The sequence below is a fragment of the Crinia signifera genome, chromosome 2 (assembly GCF_055691185.1).
Source record: "Crinia signifera chromosome 2, ASM5569118v1, whole genome shotgun sequence".
In the NCBI taxonomy this organism is placed as follows: Eukaryota; Metazoa; Chordata; class Amphibia; order Anura; family Myobatrachidae; genus Crinia; species Crinia signifera.
This window is the reverse complement of record NC_139218.1, coordinates 154,129,589-154,148,675: the sequence shown is the minus strand read 5'-3', so window position 1 is coordinate 154,148,675 and position 19,087 is coordinate 154,129,589. Positions and strand designations below refer to the sequence as shown.

Below are 19,087 nucleotides of genomic sequence, written 5' to 3'. Positions count from 1 at the left end.
GTAGATGCTTTCTTGGAAGCAAAGCCAATAGAAGCCCCTTTTTAGGCTGTAGACTTGGGTATAGATTTTTTTGACAACCTCTTTTTGTGACTGGATTGGAAACTGGGACCCCTTGTTACAGGAACCCAACCATAACACAGAACTTATTTTGTGAAGACGTTCACGATTATCTGTTAACAGTCCAAGGAAGGAGGGAAGCAGTGTTTGTACAGCACATGGTTGAGGCTTATGATAATTGCGGCAGCATGGAAGCGACAGGAGACTGGAGCTGACAGGCAGACCTGACAAGCAGGGATTGCTGCAGCCTCCGGTGAGGTCTGGAGACACACTTTAGAGGTAAGAATATACATCTTATTACCTGGATCGTGACATGATCATCTGCACCCAGAGGTGCAGATTGGACTTGTTTCACCTGAAAACTACTTCCAGGAGTTAAACTAGGCATACTTCACCTTATCTAATATGGAGACCAAGGAACCCAGGATCTGCATGCATGGATGGACACCATGCAATGACCAAAAACCTTGGTGTCACAAACAGCGTTGCGCAGTCCAGTTTGCGACCGCGTCCCCTACCTTCACGCTGGTCCGCCCTGCGCTGCAGATTCAATGCTTGTGCCGCCTCAGGTGGTAGATCGTGGTGTGATATCCCTTGTGCCCCCTGTGCCCCCTGTGCCCCCGTGGGCAGTTGGCGATGCCCCTTGCCAGTTTCACGCTGGACCCATGCAGCATCGGCGCCGCCATGACACCTGTGGCCAGCTGACTGTGTAGGCCAATCACACTGCCCACTGGTCTGAACTGTGACCTGTACACCTGTAGCGGAATCAAGGTGTACACTGACACTTCCTGGTTCTGATTGATGCTGCGGCTTGCAGCCCATCATGAACAGGCAAGGGGGCCTTGGGCCTAACTTCCTTGCCTTGAATAATTGCTCTTATCTGTTCCCTGAGTTACTCATGTGTCAGAGAAGTTCCCAAGGCTATCCAGTCTTATCAGTGATACCATCTCCAAATGCCCTGCTGCTGCTGCTACTTACCTGGTTCCGTCCATCTTCCAGAGACTTCTTCTAATTCCACTTCTGCGGTTGAGTGAGCAAGTTATCCCCAGCAGAGGACACCGCTGACACTGGCTAGCAATCCCTCACTAGCTTCCAGGCTAGACCCATTGGCTCCCAGGCCAAACTACTTTTACCATCAGTGACTTTCTCCATCTCAGTCCTGATCTGTCGACAGGCACTGTCAACATCCAGGTCGACTCTCAGCTTCTGCAGTATCCCAGTGACCAATACCATCTGTGTCCTATCTGACGTCTATCAGTTGCTGTGCTATCCATATTGTCGCACCCAATCCATACTGCCGACATCCCTGGTCGACTCTGCACTGTCGTGCTCCCAGAGACTTTACCAAACTTCCCTCTGGATACCGACATCTACATCTCCGGCTCCCAGGCCGTCGACTAATGACTCCCAGGTCGTCAACTCCCGCAGCTCCCAGGCTGCTCACTGTCATCCCCGGCTCCCAGGCCGTCTCAAGACATACCCTCAAGTCTCCAGTGTCCTCAGTCCTAGCCTGCGTCCAGAGGACCAGGGCAGAGGGCCGCGACCTGATTGTCAGACGCAGCTAAGTCCAAAGTTCCTTGCGGGGCTCCCTGGTGAATACCGCTGGCAAGTTAGACTCCACGCCCCTGCTTCTGGTCTCCGCCAACCCTCTGGTTCGCTGTGCCCTGTTTACCCATGCATGTCATACGTCAAGCCTCCTGCTTTCCAGCGCCCTCCTCTGGTACACCACGGTCAAAGCCAGGAACACAAGAAACCCCGGTGCTGACACTTGGACTGCAGCCCAGGAATCTTGTCTACTGGAAAGAAGACCTAGTACTTGTTTCCTAGCACGGCGCCACCGATTTTAATTGTATTGATCGGGGCCGAAAAAATCGCGTCGATCATATCACATGCCAACCAAATCGCATGCATTGGAATCAATGTAAAATGTTCCCTGAGACCCCAATATTACATTGATTTCAATGTAAAAAGCCCCAAAACCCCCCATTTAGATAGCAACCCCCCCCCCCCTGATGGGTGAAATAGCCCTCCATTGTTAACGCCACCCCACTATTGACGCCAACCCGAAGTGTGGCGAGCGCAGCGAGCCCCCGAGGGGTGGCGGTACGCGTCCTCCGACCTTTTCATACCCCCACTATCCACGTCGGCATGGAGTTGATTTTATATAGTGTGGCAAGCGCAGCGAGCCACCGGGCCACTGAGCCACCGAGCCAGAAGCGCGGCGAGCGCAGCGAGCCCCACGAGGGGACGCGCATTACTTCACAGGTATACGCGTCCCTTCGCGGGGCTCGCTGCGCTCGCCACACTATATATAATCAACTCCACGCCGTCGTGGATAGTGGGGGTATGAAAAGGTCGGAGGACGCGATCCGCCGCCCCTCGTGGGCTCGCTGCGCTCGCCACGCTTCAGGTTGGCGTCAATAGTGGGGTGGCGTTAACAATGGGGGGCCATTAACCATACTTAATACCCATGATAGGGCATATACAATGAGAAATTGGCCACATTGGCCCTTTTCCCATTGTTCCCTATGTAAAATCGGGTTGATCGCGACGATCGCATCGGATGCCATAATAATGGCATGCGCCCGACACGATCAACACGATTTTATCTTTAAAACGAATTTAACATTGTTCTCTATGGGAAAATCGCGTTGATCGCATCGGTCGCATCGCGGCCCATTATAATGGACGCGATCAACACGATTTTGTCTTTACCGGCAAATAAAGCTGGTAATTGACAGAAAATCGGGTCCATCGTGTGGATCGCATGCCTTAAGTACCTTAACTTAAGGCATGCGATCAACCCCGACAGGCGCCGTGCTAGGAAACAAGTACCGAAGACCCATTGAATCCTGGAGTCCAGTGGAGCTCCCAAGTGCAAAATCATGAAAGTGGTCCCTCAGAACATCTGGAGACTGCACCAGTAAAATAAGGTCATCCAGATAAGGCAGGATTCTGATTCCGCTGAAACAGAGGGGCAGAGAAAGGACTGCCATGACCTTTGTGAATGAGGGTCCATGGAAAGTCCAAATAGTAATGCCAGAAATTGTTAGTAATCAGACCATACCACAAATTTGAGGAATCTCTGGTAGTTGACTAAGTTTATAAGTTATAAAGTTCCCTGGTTCCAAGACTATGATTATAGACAAAGTCTATACAGAATGTGGGGATTTGTAGAGACCTGTTCAGCACCTTCAAATTAAGGATGGGCTGAATCAAGCTATCTGGATCCTGGACCAAGAAGATCTAGCTGTAGAAACATGTATCCCTTTAAGATGGGGGAACTGGGGTGATAACTATGGAGAGCAGAAGGGAGTGAAAAGACTCCAAATGCACTGGAAATCAAGTGGTAAAGTGCCACACTGGAAGACCCTTCTGATCCAAGGGGCTGTGGTGATTTGTCTACACCTGGTGGTCCCTACCCAAACATTATAGGATGCTGTAATTAGCTTTATTAAAGTTTAGTTTGTTTTCCTATTGGAGGGGTATGCATTCTGATACATTTTACATACAAATTGTTAACACTGCTAGATGCTGCTATAGAAAATGCCCAGATACACCTTATTGTACTCACATTAATATGAGCTATACAATTTTAGCTGTTTATTGTGTGTGTGTGTGTGTGTGTGTGTGTGTGTGTGTGTGTGTGTGTGTGTGTATATATATATATATATATATATATATATAAGTTCCCCAAAGCACAGCACTCCACTAAGATGCAAATATTCTTTATTTTCGCAACGTTTCAAAGCTACTGCTTTGTCCTATATATATATAGCTTTAGAACAGAAAAGGCGGCACTCACGGATTTAACAACAAAACAAGTGTATTGGAAATACAACAAGGTGTCACATCAGATAGCCCGACGTTTCGATGCAATGCACCCCTTCTTCAAGGTGTGAACAAGAGTGAATGGTGCTGTCTTACCTTAAATAGTGAAAGGCTGTCGCGTGTCACTGCGGTCGCCACATCTCTCCGTGCGCTCATGTGCAGCAGGTCACTTCCGGCTTGTCCGCCTCCTAGTGCTTCCGGGTTCACCGGTTAGGAGGACTGTCAAAGACGGAGGCGGATGTTAGGGCCTCTTTTATATGCATTCATTGGTGGTATCCAATGAATGCATATAAAAGAGGCCCTAACATCTGTCAGATGCTGATGAGGCCGACTATGAACCCGTCCCTGAAAACTAACACCTTGCTGACTAGTGGAAAAGTGGGCTGATTCAGATGCAGATTTCCATGGAAATCTGCATTGAAATAAATGCTCTTACTTGAACTTTTAAAAGACCTCTGAGTGCCGCAGTTTGTTCCAGTCACAATATATATATATATATATATATATTTACAGTTTCTTATATAGCGCAGCAGGTTCCGTTGCGCTTTACAATTGTAGACACTGATAAAACCAACTGGGTAACAATAGACAGACATGGACGTAAGAGGGCCTTGCCGCAAGCTTACAATCTATAGGGTATAGGAGGTAAACACAAAGACATATATATATATATGTTGCTGGCAATGTGTAAAACTTCAGCAATGTATAGAATCACTAGGTATTGTATCAAATGCTAAAGGTGTTCAAGGAAAGTGTGAAACTTGGGTGCCTAGGACATGTGTTTAATAAGAATTATTTCATACTTTACCAACTGCTTATTTGGCATTGCATACAATGCCTAGGTATTGTATACATTGCCGACCTTCACACATTGCCGGTAACATATACATATGTTTCCTAGCTTCCTATAAACAGAATTGCCACAGTCTTGGCCTCCAATTTTTTTCCCATCGCTGCTGTAGTTCCCTATTCTGTTCCACATTACATCATTCTTTATATTAATTGAATTTGGACATTTTTGTCACAGCCAGTTATATGCTCAAGTCCATGAGACACTAAACTGTTTTATTCTATTAAAAAATGTTCCATATCCAGCGCTCTGTTTCTTTGGCTCACTGGGGGCCTTATTTTGGTTCATTCTTTCTGACAAAATCCTTCTTAGATGGGCAAAACCATGTGCACTGCAGGTGGGGCAGGTGTTACTTGTGCAGAGAGAATTAGATTTGGGTGGGGTTTTATTTCAAAGTGAGATTTATATTGCAGTGTTAAAATAAAGCAGTCAGTATTTTCCCTGCACAGAAACAAAATTACTCACCCAAATCTAATTCTCTCTGCACATGTTACATCTGCCCCCCCTGCAGTGCACATGGTTTTGTCCATCTAAGAAGGATTTTGTCAGAAAGAATGAACCAAAATAAGGCCCTGGATTTACATGTTTGTTAATTTGCTAACCTTATGGCCATTTGAAAACAAAGTTGATGACATAAAACATAAAAATTAAAACATTCTGTGTTGGGAAATGTACATTTTGGATTTATAAATAAAGGATCTTAACATCCTGACCTCTTGTCAGTAACTTAAGTACAATGGCCGCTCAACATTAACTAGGGAGACAGAATACCAGTCTCAAAACTAGGATAGGAAACAATATGATATGGATATGATATGATATGGAGGGTGCACAATGAAATGAAATAGGCAAGCCAATAACCCAAAATAATGAGATAAAAATGATTTTAAACACACTTAAAAATATTCAAATGACCTGTGTATTGGGAAACATAGTGACATAAATATAATACCTTGGCGAGATGGAAGTTTCGACCTCACCAAACAATGGTGGCTGCCGTGGGCGAGTTAATGGAGGAGATATACTTTTTGGACAACACTGTTTCGGTGGTGCAGAGCTGTCCAGCTCTGGACCTTCCACATTTACTCCAAACACCCACCGCAACCACCATTGTTTGGTCCAACCCAAGAGTATAATGTTCCATTGGTTTTATTGGTTTAATCCTTATTTTTTAGGTCTTCCTATTAGCTGGGAGGAAACGAAAGAAAAGTAAAACCTCTAATTACTTAATTTCCATTGATGCAACAGATCTGTCAAGAGGAGGAGAGAATTTCATTGGCAAGCTAAGGTGATTGAACATAAGATACTGATTTTAAGTGGAATGCTTAGGGGTAAATTTACTACGATCGAATGGATACGAATGCACCCATTCTAATTAAATACGTCCGGTACCTGACTAATTTACTAACAGATGAATTTATCTGATTTGCCATTTTTTATGAACAGCAACTTCAGCTGAATTCAGCTGTATGAATGAATACACCATTGATGGAACTCAGTCGTATATGGCCATAGAGTTCTATCACTTTGGCAAATTTACTATCATCTGTATTGCTGAATTCAGCTATGAAATCAACAGAAAATACTCCTCATTTTACATGCATATTTTGCTGAAGACTGCGCGGAGCCATGCATGCTTCTCTGTGCAAAACCAGCCCTGGGCTCTTTGGAAAATCAATTAGGGTCAATTAGGGTCCCACTTTATTCAAAAAAACAGAACTGGTTATGGTTACAAAATACAGGGGACAAAAACATTGGGGTCCCTTGTATTTTTATAGCCAGCACCGGGCTCAAACAGTCAGCGGTGTCATGCCACAGCTGCTGGAAACTTTTTATGTAAATTCCCCAGACCAAAACATGACACCCTGGCTGGTCGCTGGGGGACCCACAAACAAAGGGGTACCCCTCATCAGGCCTTCCCCGCATGCTGGGACTTGGAGAACCACAATTCCCTGCATGCGAGGCATTAATTGGCCAGCTGGGACTGCATCTATGTCCATCCCCACCATAAAGTTTTAACATAGACATCTTTGGTGTGAACCGGCCATAGACGTACATGGTCATTTATAACATGCGCATCATTTAAGCTGCTTACAGCCTATCAGGGGCGAAGCTCCCTTGGAGTCCACTCCTGATAGGCTGAGCAGGCTCATGGGGGATTCCCTCATTCTCAGGGAGGAAGCGCAAGTGTCGGGACACTTGCCTCTCCTCAGTTCACTTGGTATTGGGTTTGGCCGGTTTGTTATCCTTTAACCCAGGGGTGGGGAACCTCAAGCCCGGGGGCCATATGCGCCCCCCTTGGCCAGTCTGAGTGGCCCTCCCACCCGTCCGGCGGCTTTGACAGGAGTCAAGTACAGAGGAATCTCGCGAGAGGACGGTAGTTCTTGCGAGATTCCTCTTAACAAATAGCAGCCGGGGACTGTCAGTCCTATTCAGCTGCAGCCACCGGAGCATGGGACGGCTGCAGAAAGCCAATTTGTAAGAGAAATTTTTACATATGGCCCCAGAAGGATTTTTTTCCCCATGCAAATGGCCCTTGACACAAAAAAGGTTCCCCTCCCCTGCTTTAACCCCTGGATGCCTACTTGGATAGAAGAAGACCGATGAATGGCAAGTATAATTTTGTTTCCACAGGTATCCATTTGGATTTTCTACTGAGAAGAATACTGAAGCTACGGGATCAAGATAGGTAAGTATAAATGGAGTGTGTAAAAAAGTTGTACTTTATTTTGTGTGTGGGTCACTTCTTTTGGAAGAAGTGACCATTAATGCCTTGCATGCTGGGACTTGTGGTTCTCCAAGTTCTACTACAAAATCCAATATCTAATTTTTAGGAGTGCTGGGGACAGCCCCGAGCTTCAGCCTGGGCTGGTAGTCCCCCACTCCCTCAGGGACCCGCCCAGAGCTGACCAGCCAGGGTGTCATGTTTTGGCCTGGGTAACATATATAAACAGGGTACTTGTGTAGTTTCACGGCACCAGCATGGCCGTGTGTCTGAGTCCCCTTGCTACAGGCTCGGTGGCTTGCTACGTATGCCACGCTATCTGAAATCAACTCCATGCCAATGTGGATAGTGGGGGTATGAACTATCCATGTTGGCATGGAGTTCATTTAGTTTATTTTACAAAGTTTGTCGAGCACAGAACCCGGAAGTAGCGTGCGGCCATGCTGGCGCCGTGAAACTACACAAGTACCATAAACAGTTTCCACAGTGGCATGACAGAACTGGCTGTTGGAGCCTGATGCTGGTTATAAAAACAGCTGGTGGTTTCTTGAATACAGGGGGACCCTATTTGATTTTTCCCTGATATATGAGAAACCAGGACTGGCTGGTTATGCTCCTGGGGGGGACCCCATGCAGTTTTTTTCATCAACCGTTCCAATGGTTGATGGACTGCACATGCGCACAGACTTTTGTGCGCATGTGCAAGTCCATTATGCAAATGGCTGCAGCGATTTACAAGGCTGTGGGGCCATTTGCACAGGGCAGCAAAGGGTTGGGGCATGAGGCGGCAGGCCCCGGTGTTGCCCATGGGAATGTCCAGCGTTAAAAACACTTGACGTTCCCATGGGGGTGCGGATGGGAAGAGGTGTGCCGGGGCAGACAGCTGTCGCCACATGATGTCAGCCGCCCACCCTGCCTTCAGTGGAATGGCTGCAAATATAAGTCAAATGACTTTTTTTCCCGCGCTCGCATGGTTGCAATGGGATATGACCGGGGGGGGGGATGCATTCGGCAGGGCGGAGGGGATTGCCCTCTGGGATTCGGTAAGCTGTGAGCTTCGCAGCTTACCGAGCCAATCAGAATCAGGGCCTATGTCTCCATTTTTAATATTATGACAGTGCATTCATTTTCAGGTCCAACCTGATGGGGACCAAATTTACTGTATTTGACAATGGCGCAAATCCTGATAGAGCAAATTCTGACTGGTCCAATGTACGGCAAGAACTTGCAGCAGTTGTGTATGTAAGTACCAGAGAACCACACACTCCCTAAACAGGGCAAGGAAAGGACTGAATAAGCAATATTATTGTACAGTATATATATATATATATATATATATATATATATATATATATATATATATCCAAAATGCAAAGCAGCACTCTCAATACTCATTCAGATTCCAGCTGGGGTGCCAGTAAGCCCAGGCTTCACAAAGGGAGTCCTATGTGTGCCAATTCATATCCAAAGTAGGGAACAGTTTTCCACAGAGCGCACTCACCAGTCTTGATACAGTTAAAACTTCCAATATTTATTTCATCCTTTTAAAATCCAACATAGTGGTCGACGTTTCGAGTCACAACAGGACCCTTTTTCAAGACCTCGATATAGCTCGATCTCCTGCTTACAGTGACCACTATGTTGGATTTTAAAAGGATGAAATAAATATTGGAAGTTTTAACTGTATCAAGACTGGTGAGTGCGCTCTGTGGAAAACTGTTCGCTACTTTGGATGTATATATATATATATATATATATATATATATATATATATATAGCTGCGGGTGTTGTCCGGCACTCTCATCAACAGGGTAAGAGTCCTAGGTGCCCTCCTTACATGAGTAGGTAATGAGGAGATTCGCTGGAGCTATTGTGGTAACAACCCCAGAAGAATACAGGCGGCACTATATATATATATATATATATATATATATATATATATTTAGCAGAACCTACTTTAATACATGTTGCCGAATTCACTGTGATCCTGAAGTGAAGTGGGACATCAAAAATATTGGAAAGTGTATGCCCAATAATACATCTACCCCTGTGCCTATGGATGCTGAAAGTGGGCATCTCAGTCCTTGCACATCTGGACCCACACTTGTATGCAATGGAAAGGCTTTGAAATAGCATTAATAAGGAAATACATTTTTGTTTTATGTGATTTTCATTTTTGGACTTTTTATATTCTCTGTATATTTAATAATTGATTTGTTGGAAATTTAACGCCATTTAAATGGGGAGATTTTTCTATTTTGCAAACACACATACACATAAATATCTACAGAGCCGCGCTCATCAGCCACGATTCAGCCACTTGTGCTTGTTTGCTGTGCCAAATTTGCACCCACAGTGTGGTATCGTCATGTTACGACATCGCCGCTCAATGAGCTGCAGGAGTGAATTAGATGCACCCACATCATGACAGGAATGCGACAATCATCATGGAATTCTCACATGACAATTGGCACAGCAACAATGAGCATGGCTACATCTGTATAGAGCACTGGGCACACCTGTGCCATGCCAGTCACACCATGTGCAGCAGCTCACAATAGGCCCTTCCGGAATTGGAGCTCCAGGCACATTAGGACCTTAATCTGGAGTTCAACAACAGCTAGATTGCCAAGGTTCTCCATCACTGTGGTAGGTAAACCACTGCTACTAAGAAGGTTAGTCTATATGTAGAGGATTGTTCCCCTGCATATAACACAGAAAGCTCCACACAGTTGGAAATCTGATAACTCGTATTAGAAATGTATTTTATTAATGTATTAAATAATGCATATTTTTTAAATATACAGCATAAAAATGAATCATATAAAAAATGACATTTGCAATTCTTCCCTAAGGAAACATGTAAATAGTCCAATAGATAAAAGAGTCAAACACCTAATCAATAATTCCTGATTTGTAGCCTTAGAACTACTGAGCCCAGCAAAGTATTAGTAGTAATTTGAAGAGGACGGTGTAACTCAATATTGTCAGCTGTATCAGTGGTATAATTAGTAGCGGTGCTCCCGAAGGAGTTGGAGATATGAGTGAATTCCGTCAGGGGACTGCTCAAGCCACCCCGCACGGCATTTGTCGCCTGTTGACGGACCGCCGTAATGATAGTAAGCAGGTGGTGAGCTGTCCGTCTCCAATAAATAGCAATAATGTGGCGTCCTCAAACGTCAGAGTAAGATGGCGGGAGCAGCTGTTGACTGTCTATCATAATACATGTTGACAAATCAGAAGCATAACTGTACACCACCACATAATTGACCCTAAAGTTAGGAACAATTTACAATTTTTATTTTTCCATATTTATCAATAAAAAAAATGTTTATCCTAGGGGTGCTGTAAAAAAATCTGATGCTCTAGTGCAGGCATTTTCAACCACGGTCCTCAAGGCACACCAACAGTGCAGGTTTTAGTGATATCCAGGCTTCAGCACAGACACCTGCACTCAAGCCTGGATATCACTAAAACCTGCACTGTTGGTGTGCCTTGAGGACCGTGGTTGGGAATGCCTGCTCAAGGGCATTGTGATTCAAGAAAGTTATTTAACCACTGTCTTAAACATTGGTATTCTGTAATTGAATTGCCATGTGTATTTAATAACTGCAATATTTTTAAATAAAGACTCTTTTCATTTGCACAAAGAAAAAGGAAAGAGTGTTGCACTATATAAAGGGGCACATAGGGCAGAAATAAGTATAAAATTGATTAAATATTTTGGTATGTATTTTAAAACAATGATATTTTTGTGGTTATTAATACAAGAAGGTGGCCACCTTGGTACATATAAAAGCGCAAGCACATAGCACAAGGATATTGGTAAATACTGGACCAGGACAAGACCTCCGGATCGCCAACGGGGGGTGTCCTGACCGGGAGGCTGCCTGTGACACCTGTCACCAGGTAGTGGAGGAGGGGCAGAATAAAGCCTCCCTGTATGGTCCGAGCATGTAGTATAAACCAGACGGTCCAGACCACATGGGGAGGCTGTAATCTCCCCTTCCCCATGTCCCTGATGATAGCTATCACAGGGACCCCCCTGGTTGGGACACCCCCCAGACCGGACACTACAAGCTCCGTAATGCAGATTTTGGTGTCCAGTCCGGCAGTCCGGGTCTGGTTTTTACATAGTCCCCATAGTACAACACTACCTATCCTTTTTCTTTGGACCAAATTTTAGAGCTGACATCATGTATATCAACAGGGTCTCAGCGTCTTTAGGTGTGTAGACACAGACATGCCTTGGTGTTAGCTGCAGGGCCTGAGCTAACATTAAGCAGCTTCAAGGGTGGCACTGATTGGAAAAAAATGACATGTGCACTGCGCAGCGAGGGATGTCCCCATCTCCCACAGCTGCTTGCTCTCTCTCCCCCTTCCCCTGACCTGATGACTGTACAAGATCCGCTCCCTCAGCCATGTTGAGCGCCAGAGGGGGAGAGGGCCCCTGCAGCGCCGGGGAGGGTTCCTGAGGCTGGTCTGTGCTCAGGTGAGCCGGGGTGAGAGAGAGCCGCACTGAGTGCGGGGGGGGGGGGGGGAGAGAGGGAGAGAGGGCTCCAGCAGCCTCGGGGGGGGGGGGGTGCAGAATTGCCTAGAGTGCTGTGAAAACTTGCACCAGCCCTGGCTAGCCAACATTTGGAAATACCTTCATTTAAACAATGAATTACTCTATTAGAAGCAAAAATTTGCCCCTGAAACAATATTTTGCTTGCAATACCGTCCTGAACATTTATACTTGGATCTAAATATATTTTCATATCATAGTGTTACCGATAATAATACTGGTCACAGATTTAAAAAGACAAAACGCTTTTCCCTAGAAAAGTATTTCTAGTACACTAACAGCTCAATGTTCTTTAAATTAATCTTTACTTAATAGCTTACAAAAAGTGGAGTCACAACAGAGTATTCGGCATAGAAGCCAACAAGCCTAATATAAAAATAATTTGTTGTCTTACTGATGCAGGAAACAAATGTGTTGGGATTTAAAGGTCCTCGAAAGATGACAGTTCTTATACCGGGAATGGATGAAGACTGTGAAAGAGTTCCTATCCGCCCACGAAATGTAAGTGTTCAGTAATAAAAAAAGTGGGCAGAATGTGGGAGTAGTGCCCACATGTGGAGGAAAACCCCAGCAATCTTCTACTGGATCCAGGAGAGCACACAAGTATGAATAAGAAGCTATCTATCCATAGAGGTTTATTTAGTGTAAATTCCTACAGTGAGGTGTCTAAAATTGGTGCAGATCAAGGTGTCATTGGGTGGCTGCCAGCACAATATTTGGCACTTCCTTGAGACATTTGGTGCCGACACAGAGGTCTGCAAAGACTCTGGCATAAGTGACAGAGCCTTTGTTATTTTTTGCCAGCACTGTTTTTAAAGATCTCTTCAGGCCTGTGAAGGTACTGGGTGACCTGATTGCCTTCACAAAGAGGGTAGAAAATAAGAGGACAATTTATTTGGCCCCTCGTGTAATTTTTTTTATTGCTGTTTTTACTGATGTCTTTCTAATAGGACAATGATGGACTACTCCAGCGATGGCAGAATAAGAACATGGAGAATGTTATAGAACTGCACAATAAGAGCCCTGTGTGGAATGATGAAACACAATCTTATGTTCTGAACTTCCATGGTCGTGTCACTCATCCTTCAATCAAGAACTTCCAGATTGTCCACTGTGATGATCGTAAGGCAAACCATACTTACGTAGTCTTATAAAAAATCAGTGAGAATTTCAGGAAGCAATCCAGCAATCTGGATCCATACATTTCCCTGTTGGGGGGTAGATGATGTGATTCAATGTATACTGTATGTTCAATCACTGACGCCTCCTGTTGCGACCTTCATTGACTAATGATGGGTGTGGCTAGGATGATTGATTCTATTGGACACTATCATTAAATTAAGTATCTGTAAAATACAGAGTAAATTATTCATGTATACATATATGCTTCAGAGATGTGGGCAAATTATTCATTCACATATTCATGTATTCTACAGCAGAATTATAAAGAGATTATTCAAGTTTGACCACTATACAACAGTAGGGTGATATTATTCAAAATAGTATCTACAAACATTTGGCACAAGTACATAAATAGCCCAAAAAGGAATACATTTGGGGGTTGTTCTGGTTCACTCTCAGATGGACAAAACCATGTGTACTGCCGGTGGGGCAGATGTTACTTGTGCAGAGAGAGTTATGCTGTGTACACACGGTCCGATTTCCTTTCCGATGTTGACAATATAGTCAACATCAGATCGGCATCGGATGCAGATTGCAAGGGTTTTAACCCTTGCGATCCCGATCCGATCCCGATGCGCGTTCACGTATCGGAAGCCAGAAAGTCTTGGCTGCCTTGTCTATATAGTGCAGATCTGCACCATATAGTCAAGATAGGATGCAAATCGGATGTGCCTTAAGATCCTATCCACGATCCTATCTGATCAGATCGTGGATAGGATCTTAAGGCACATATAACGTGTGTACACACCATTAGATTTGGGTGGGGTTTGTACATCAAACTGATATCTACATTGCAGTGTAAAAATAAAGCAGCCAGTATTTACCCTGCACAGAAACAAAATAACTCACCCAAATCTATGCACAATTTACATCAGCAGTGCATATGGTTTTGTCCATCTGAGAGCGAATTTGCCTTTGCGAGTGAACCAGAATAAGCCCCTTGGAGTAGATCTAGCATAGGTTTTCCTACTTAGAAAATCATCAACAATTGTAAAATTAGGAGGAAGAAATAAAAAAAGGAAAAGATCTAACAAATTTTGTTTTTATTTTTCAGTTGATTATATCATCATGCAGTTTGGTCGCATAGCTGATGATGCATTCACCATGGACTATAAGTACCCTATGTGCGCAGTTCAAGCTTTCGCAATTGCACTATCCAGCTTTGATGGGAAGTTAGCTTGTGAATGATATACAAAATTCTTTACTGCCTATATGTCTATACGATTACAATAAATAAATCCAATTTATAATAAATGCAACAAAATGCAGAAATTATTGGTGTGCTGATGTTGAAATGAACTCAATCTACTTGTTATAGCAATTTGGATACAGATAATTACAACTGATAAACTTTGAAATCATAATTTATTTTTATATACTTTATTTTAATAATACAGGTCGAGTATCCCTTATCCAAAATGCTCGGGACCAGGAGAATTTTGGATAACTGATTATTCCGTATTTCGGAATATTTTAATATTTCAATGATGTATTTTGAAGTATCTGGCATTTATGCTGTATAAACACATAATATACACACAAATATATTTTATTACCACATAAAATACACACAAACATATTTTAATTGTTCAAAAAACAAGGTTTCAAAACGTGAAACAAAATGTGTGTACTATCTCAGCACTGAATTTGAATGCCAAGCAATCATTGTCTTGCACATATATAGTGCCAGTTACATATCATGTCCCCAGTGATGCTGTTACAAATGTCCCCAGTGAGTTTTTAGCAAAAAAAAAATTTTATTTCACTTTCTGGAATGTCCGTATTTCGGAATAATTCGGATACGGGATATTCGAATACGGGATACTCGACCTGTATTGTATTGCTTTTCAAAAGCAATAACAATTAGAACAATGATGACAGCAAAATATGAATAGGAGGAAACATAAGGATGATGTAATGATTGGATAGCATTACTGCCTCACAGCACTGAGGCCATGGGTTCGGGTCCCACCATGGCTCTAACTGTGCAGAGTTTGTATATTCTCCCCGTGCCTGCGTGGGTTTCCTCTGGGTACTCTGGTTTCCTCCCACACTCTAAAAATGTGAGGAAATGGTAGGTTAATTGGCTCCCGACGAAAATTAACCCTAGAATGTCTGTGTGTGCGTGTACATGTGGTAGGGAATATAGATTGCAAGCTCCTACAGAGAATATTTGAATATTAACATCAGTCCCTGCAACATATGTGTGCACTATAAAGTATAAGAAACTGATAATTAATAAATAAATAAAATAAATAAATATTAAGGTGAGGTAGGATGGAATCACGCCAGTTAACATGTTGGAGTAAATGAGCACGCAAACAATATGAATGCAGACTACACCTAATATAAAATAAGAAAATGCACGATAAGACCACACTAAGGATTAACATTGACCTTAACTGGAGAACATAAATACAGTGGCAGCATAATTCCACTATAGCACAGTGAAGATAAGAGGCGTTCAGTGCTATGAAAGTTTTACCCTGTTCTCACTGCAAGGCAAATTCCCGGGTCTAGCATGTTGAACTGGAAATTTGCCTTTTAACACAGGTTTTTTTTGCAGTGTGAACGGGTCAACCCGTGTCTGTATACCCGGATCTCATACACAGATAAAACCCTTCTTTTTACCCGTTTTTGAGATTCTGGTATGCAGACACGGGTTGACCTGTTCACACTGTCAAAAAACCTGTGTTAAAAGGCAAATTACCGGGTAGAGCTGCTTCACCCGGGAATTTGTCTAGCAGTGAGAATGGGGGTCTGTCGCTGCAGCTCCAGGCATTTAAATGCTGCTTAAAAGTCGTGTAGTTCACACTCGCAGTGTAAACACGGCAGGTTAGAACATTATTTGGTACAATTACAAATTATGCAGAGGAGGATCAGTCTCAAAGTGTTTCAGTGGGGGAAATTTACTAAGATGATTTTGTAGAAAAAAAATTACTATGCCAAAAATACAAATATTCATATTCATATTGATGGGACATTCGTATTTGTATTTACAAATACGAATGTCTACACCATCGATAGAATACGACAGGAATCCCCATTCAAAAGAATGGTGGTTCCTGATTTACTAAGCAGCCGTAATGAAAATACGGCTGCTAATTAGTGTAAAACTGCCATGAATATACGGCAGGAAAATACACTTTATTTTCCTGTCGTATTTGGCAGAAGCCTGCACGGATCTGACTGATAGTGTAAAAGGCGGGGAAATATGAATATCTCTGCGTCTCTCCAGCAGTGTCCGAGCGGAGCAGAGCGGGTGCCAGCACCCGGGAGCAGCGCGACTTGCAGAGAAGATGCCGGGATGGTCGCCAGAGGACCAGGTGAGTAGGATTTCCTTCCACAGGTACCCCTTTGGATTACAACGGATCCTGGACCCCAGACTCTTCAGCCCTGGACCCCAGGACCCGGACCAGCCCCGGAACCAAGGCCCCGGAACCAAGCCACCGGACCCAGGGACCTACCGACGGGCTCAAGATAGGTAAGTATCAGTGTGTTTGTGTAATGTATGTATTAAACTTTTATTTTTCTGGCTTGTCAGTGTGTTTTTTTAACTATTTCTTGTACTGTGGAACTACAAGACCCAGCGGGCCCTTTAATGCCCCGCATGCTGGGACTTGTGGTTCTCCAAGTCCCAGCATGCGGGGGAGGCTTGCTGGGACTCATAGTTCCGAGGTATAAGACAAGTTTTAAATCTTTTTTTTTTTACACCATTTTATCAGGCCGGTGGCCACCGCACAGGGCCACCGGGGACAGCACCAGGCTTCCTAAGGTAAGGTTTATTGGGGGGTCCCCACTCCCCCAGGGCCCCTGGCCAGGCTGACTGGTCAGGGGGTTAATGCTTTGACCGCGGGACCTTATATAATAAGTGTCCCCCGGCTGTGGCATTTCCCTGCTGGCTGGTTGTGCCTGGGGCTGGTTCTTAAAATACAGGGGGCCCCTACTCATTTTGTCCCCCATATTTTGGGAACCAGCCCCGGACCTGGAGCCTGGGGGGCTGGTTGTTAAAAATCAGGGAACCCCTATTTGTCGGGTTCCCTGATTTTTAATTACCGGCCCGGCTCTGTCAGCCTGGTGCTGGTTATGGCTGTGGGGGGAACTCCACGACGTTTTTTTTTATTTTATTTTTTTTACACCTTGCATCCTGCACGAATCTGACTGATCCGTGCAGACTGCCTGTAGTTATTCGTATTAGCGGCCGTATATATGGCCAGCTAATATGAATGAATACGACATCGGAGGGTTACAAAGCGGTCGGATATGACTGCTTTGTAAATCCCCCTCCGGAACACGACTTTGCATACGAGGTATGCAGTTGTATTCATTCGTAGCAAGAATACGAATACAATTATTTGTATTCGTATTCTTAGTAAATTTCCCCCAGTATGTCTGGGAGACTCTGGAGAGGTGCTGAGAAGAGCAGTGGATCGACAGGTACAAAAGGTGAACATGGTCAATAGGTTGACATGTAAAAGGTCAACAGGTTCAAATGTTCCACAAGTTTTTAAAAAAATTCTACTATTTCCTACTTTTTTTTATAAAAAAAAAGGACAATAGATAGTACAGAAGTAGTGGAGTAAGGCAAGAGAGCAAGGCAAGTGAAGTGAGACATGCACCCAAGCTGAGGAACGTAAAGCACGGAGGGGGGAAGGGGGGGGGTGGCTCATTAGCATATGGGAACACCTAGCATTTCATGGGTGGGTGCGAGGGGGGGGGCAGGCAGCTGACATCACCGGATTCAGCTGCCCACCCACTTCCTTCTGAATGCTCAGAGCAGCCTTACATATGTGTGCCTGTTCCCAGCATTCAATGGTTGCCCACCATCGAATGATGTGGGTGTTACCACGCAGGCTGCGAATGGATGTTTATGTAAGCCAGTGGGAACATATGCGCCTTGCAAATGGTGGGTCAGCATACCACCATTTGCAAGGCAGTGTTAGGTATACTCGCAAGGATAGGAATTCGCATCCTAGCGAATCAACCAGAATAACCCCCTAAGGACCTGATTCTGGTTCACTCGCAAAAGCAAATTCTCTCTCTAATGGACAAAACCATATGCACTGCAGGGGGGGGCAGATATAACATGTGCACAGAGAGTTAGATGTGGGTTTTATTTTGTTTCTGTGCAGGGTAAATACTGGCTGCTTTATTTTTACACTACAATATAGATATCAGTTTGAAGTACAAACCCCACCCAAATTGCATTAACATTTGGCTTAAAATGGTAACTTGCACCCAAAATTTACGTTGACCTTTTTTGTTTTGACCATTTTCATATCACCCTTTTGACTGTGTTGACCTTTTCTGCCTGTCGACCTTTTCAGGCATCTAACTTAAAAAGCACATACAATATGCTTACGACCACAATGAGAGCTGACGGCTCCAACATGATCTGATCTTAATGCCAACCTCACTAAACACAAGACCACACAGTGTGCACATGATCCATCGCACGACCCATCAAGATTGTGCATTCGTTTCCAATGTCGTTCTGGTGTATGGGGGCCTTTGGATTTTTTGGGGGGTTAAAGAGTAAAAATAAACCCCTTTGATGGTACTTCATGTTAGGAACATGCCTGTAATGGGAAGTTACAGTTATACAACTGTTTGCAAAATTAAAAACATAGAAGTGTCTACCTTGGATATAATGAGGAAAGATGTTTTGAGGAAGAGAAATCTGGATAGTAGGTCTGTCTACAAATTGGCGAAGCTATTTGTTTACTTGTATTTGCCTATTTGAACAGCATTTACCAAGCAGTGAGCAGACCAAAGTATCATAGTTTTTAAATTGTGTTAATTTTTGGATTTAGAATTTTCATGCACAGAAATATACAGGAGAATGAGGAAAGATGACCATATCTATACAAAATTA

General features: G+C 43.9%; 1 protein-coding gene across 1 annotated transcript in view; it reads left to right on the top strand.

Annotated features, from left to right (window-relative positions):
* TULP1 (TUB like protein 1) overlaps window positions 1–14,447 on the top strand; it is an 87,357-nt gene extending 72,910 nt beyond the window's left edge. The window contains exons 9-13 of the mRNA XM_083171113.1: window positions 5,914–6,026; window positions 8,597–8,705; window positions 12,433–12,531; window positions 12,981–13,152; window positions 14,267–14,447. Coding sequence (XP_083027239.1) covers window positions 5,914–6,026; window positions 8,597–8,705; window positions 12,433–12,531; window positions 12,981–13,152; window positions 14,267–14,400 — 627 coding nt within the window. The 3' untranslated portion in view covers window positions 14,401–14,447. The remainder of the gene's footprint in view (window positions 1–5,913; window positions 6,027–8,596; window positions 8,706–12,432; window positions 12,532–12,980; window positions 13,153–14,266) is intronic.
* Window positions 14,448–19,087: the final 4,640 nt, after the last annotated feature.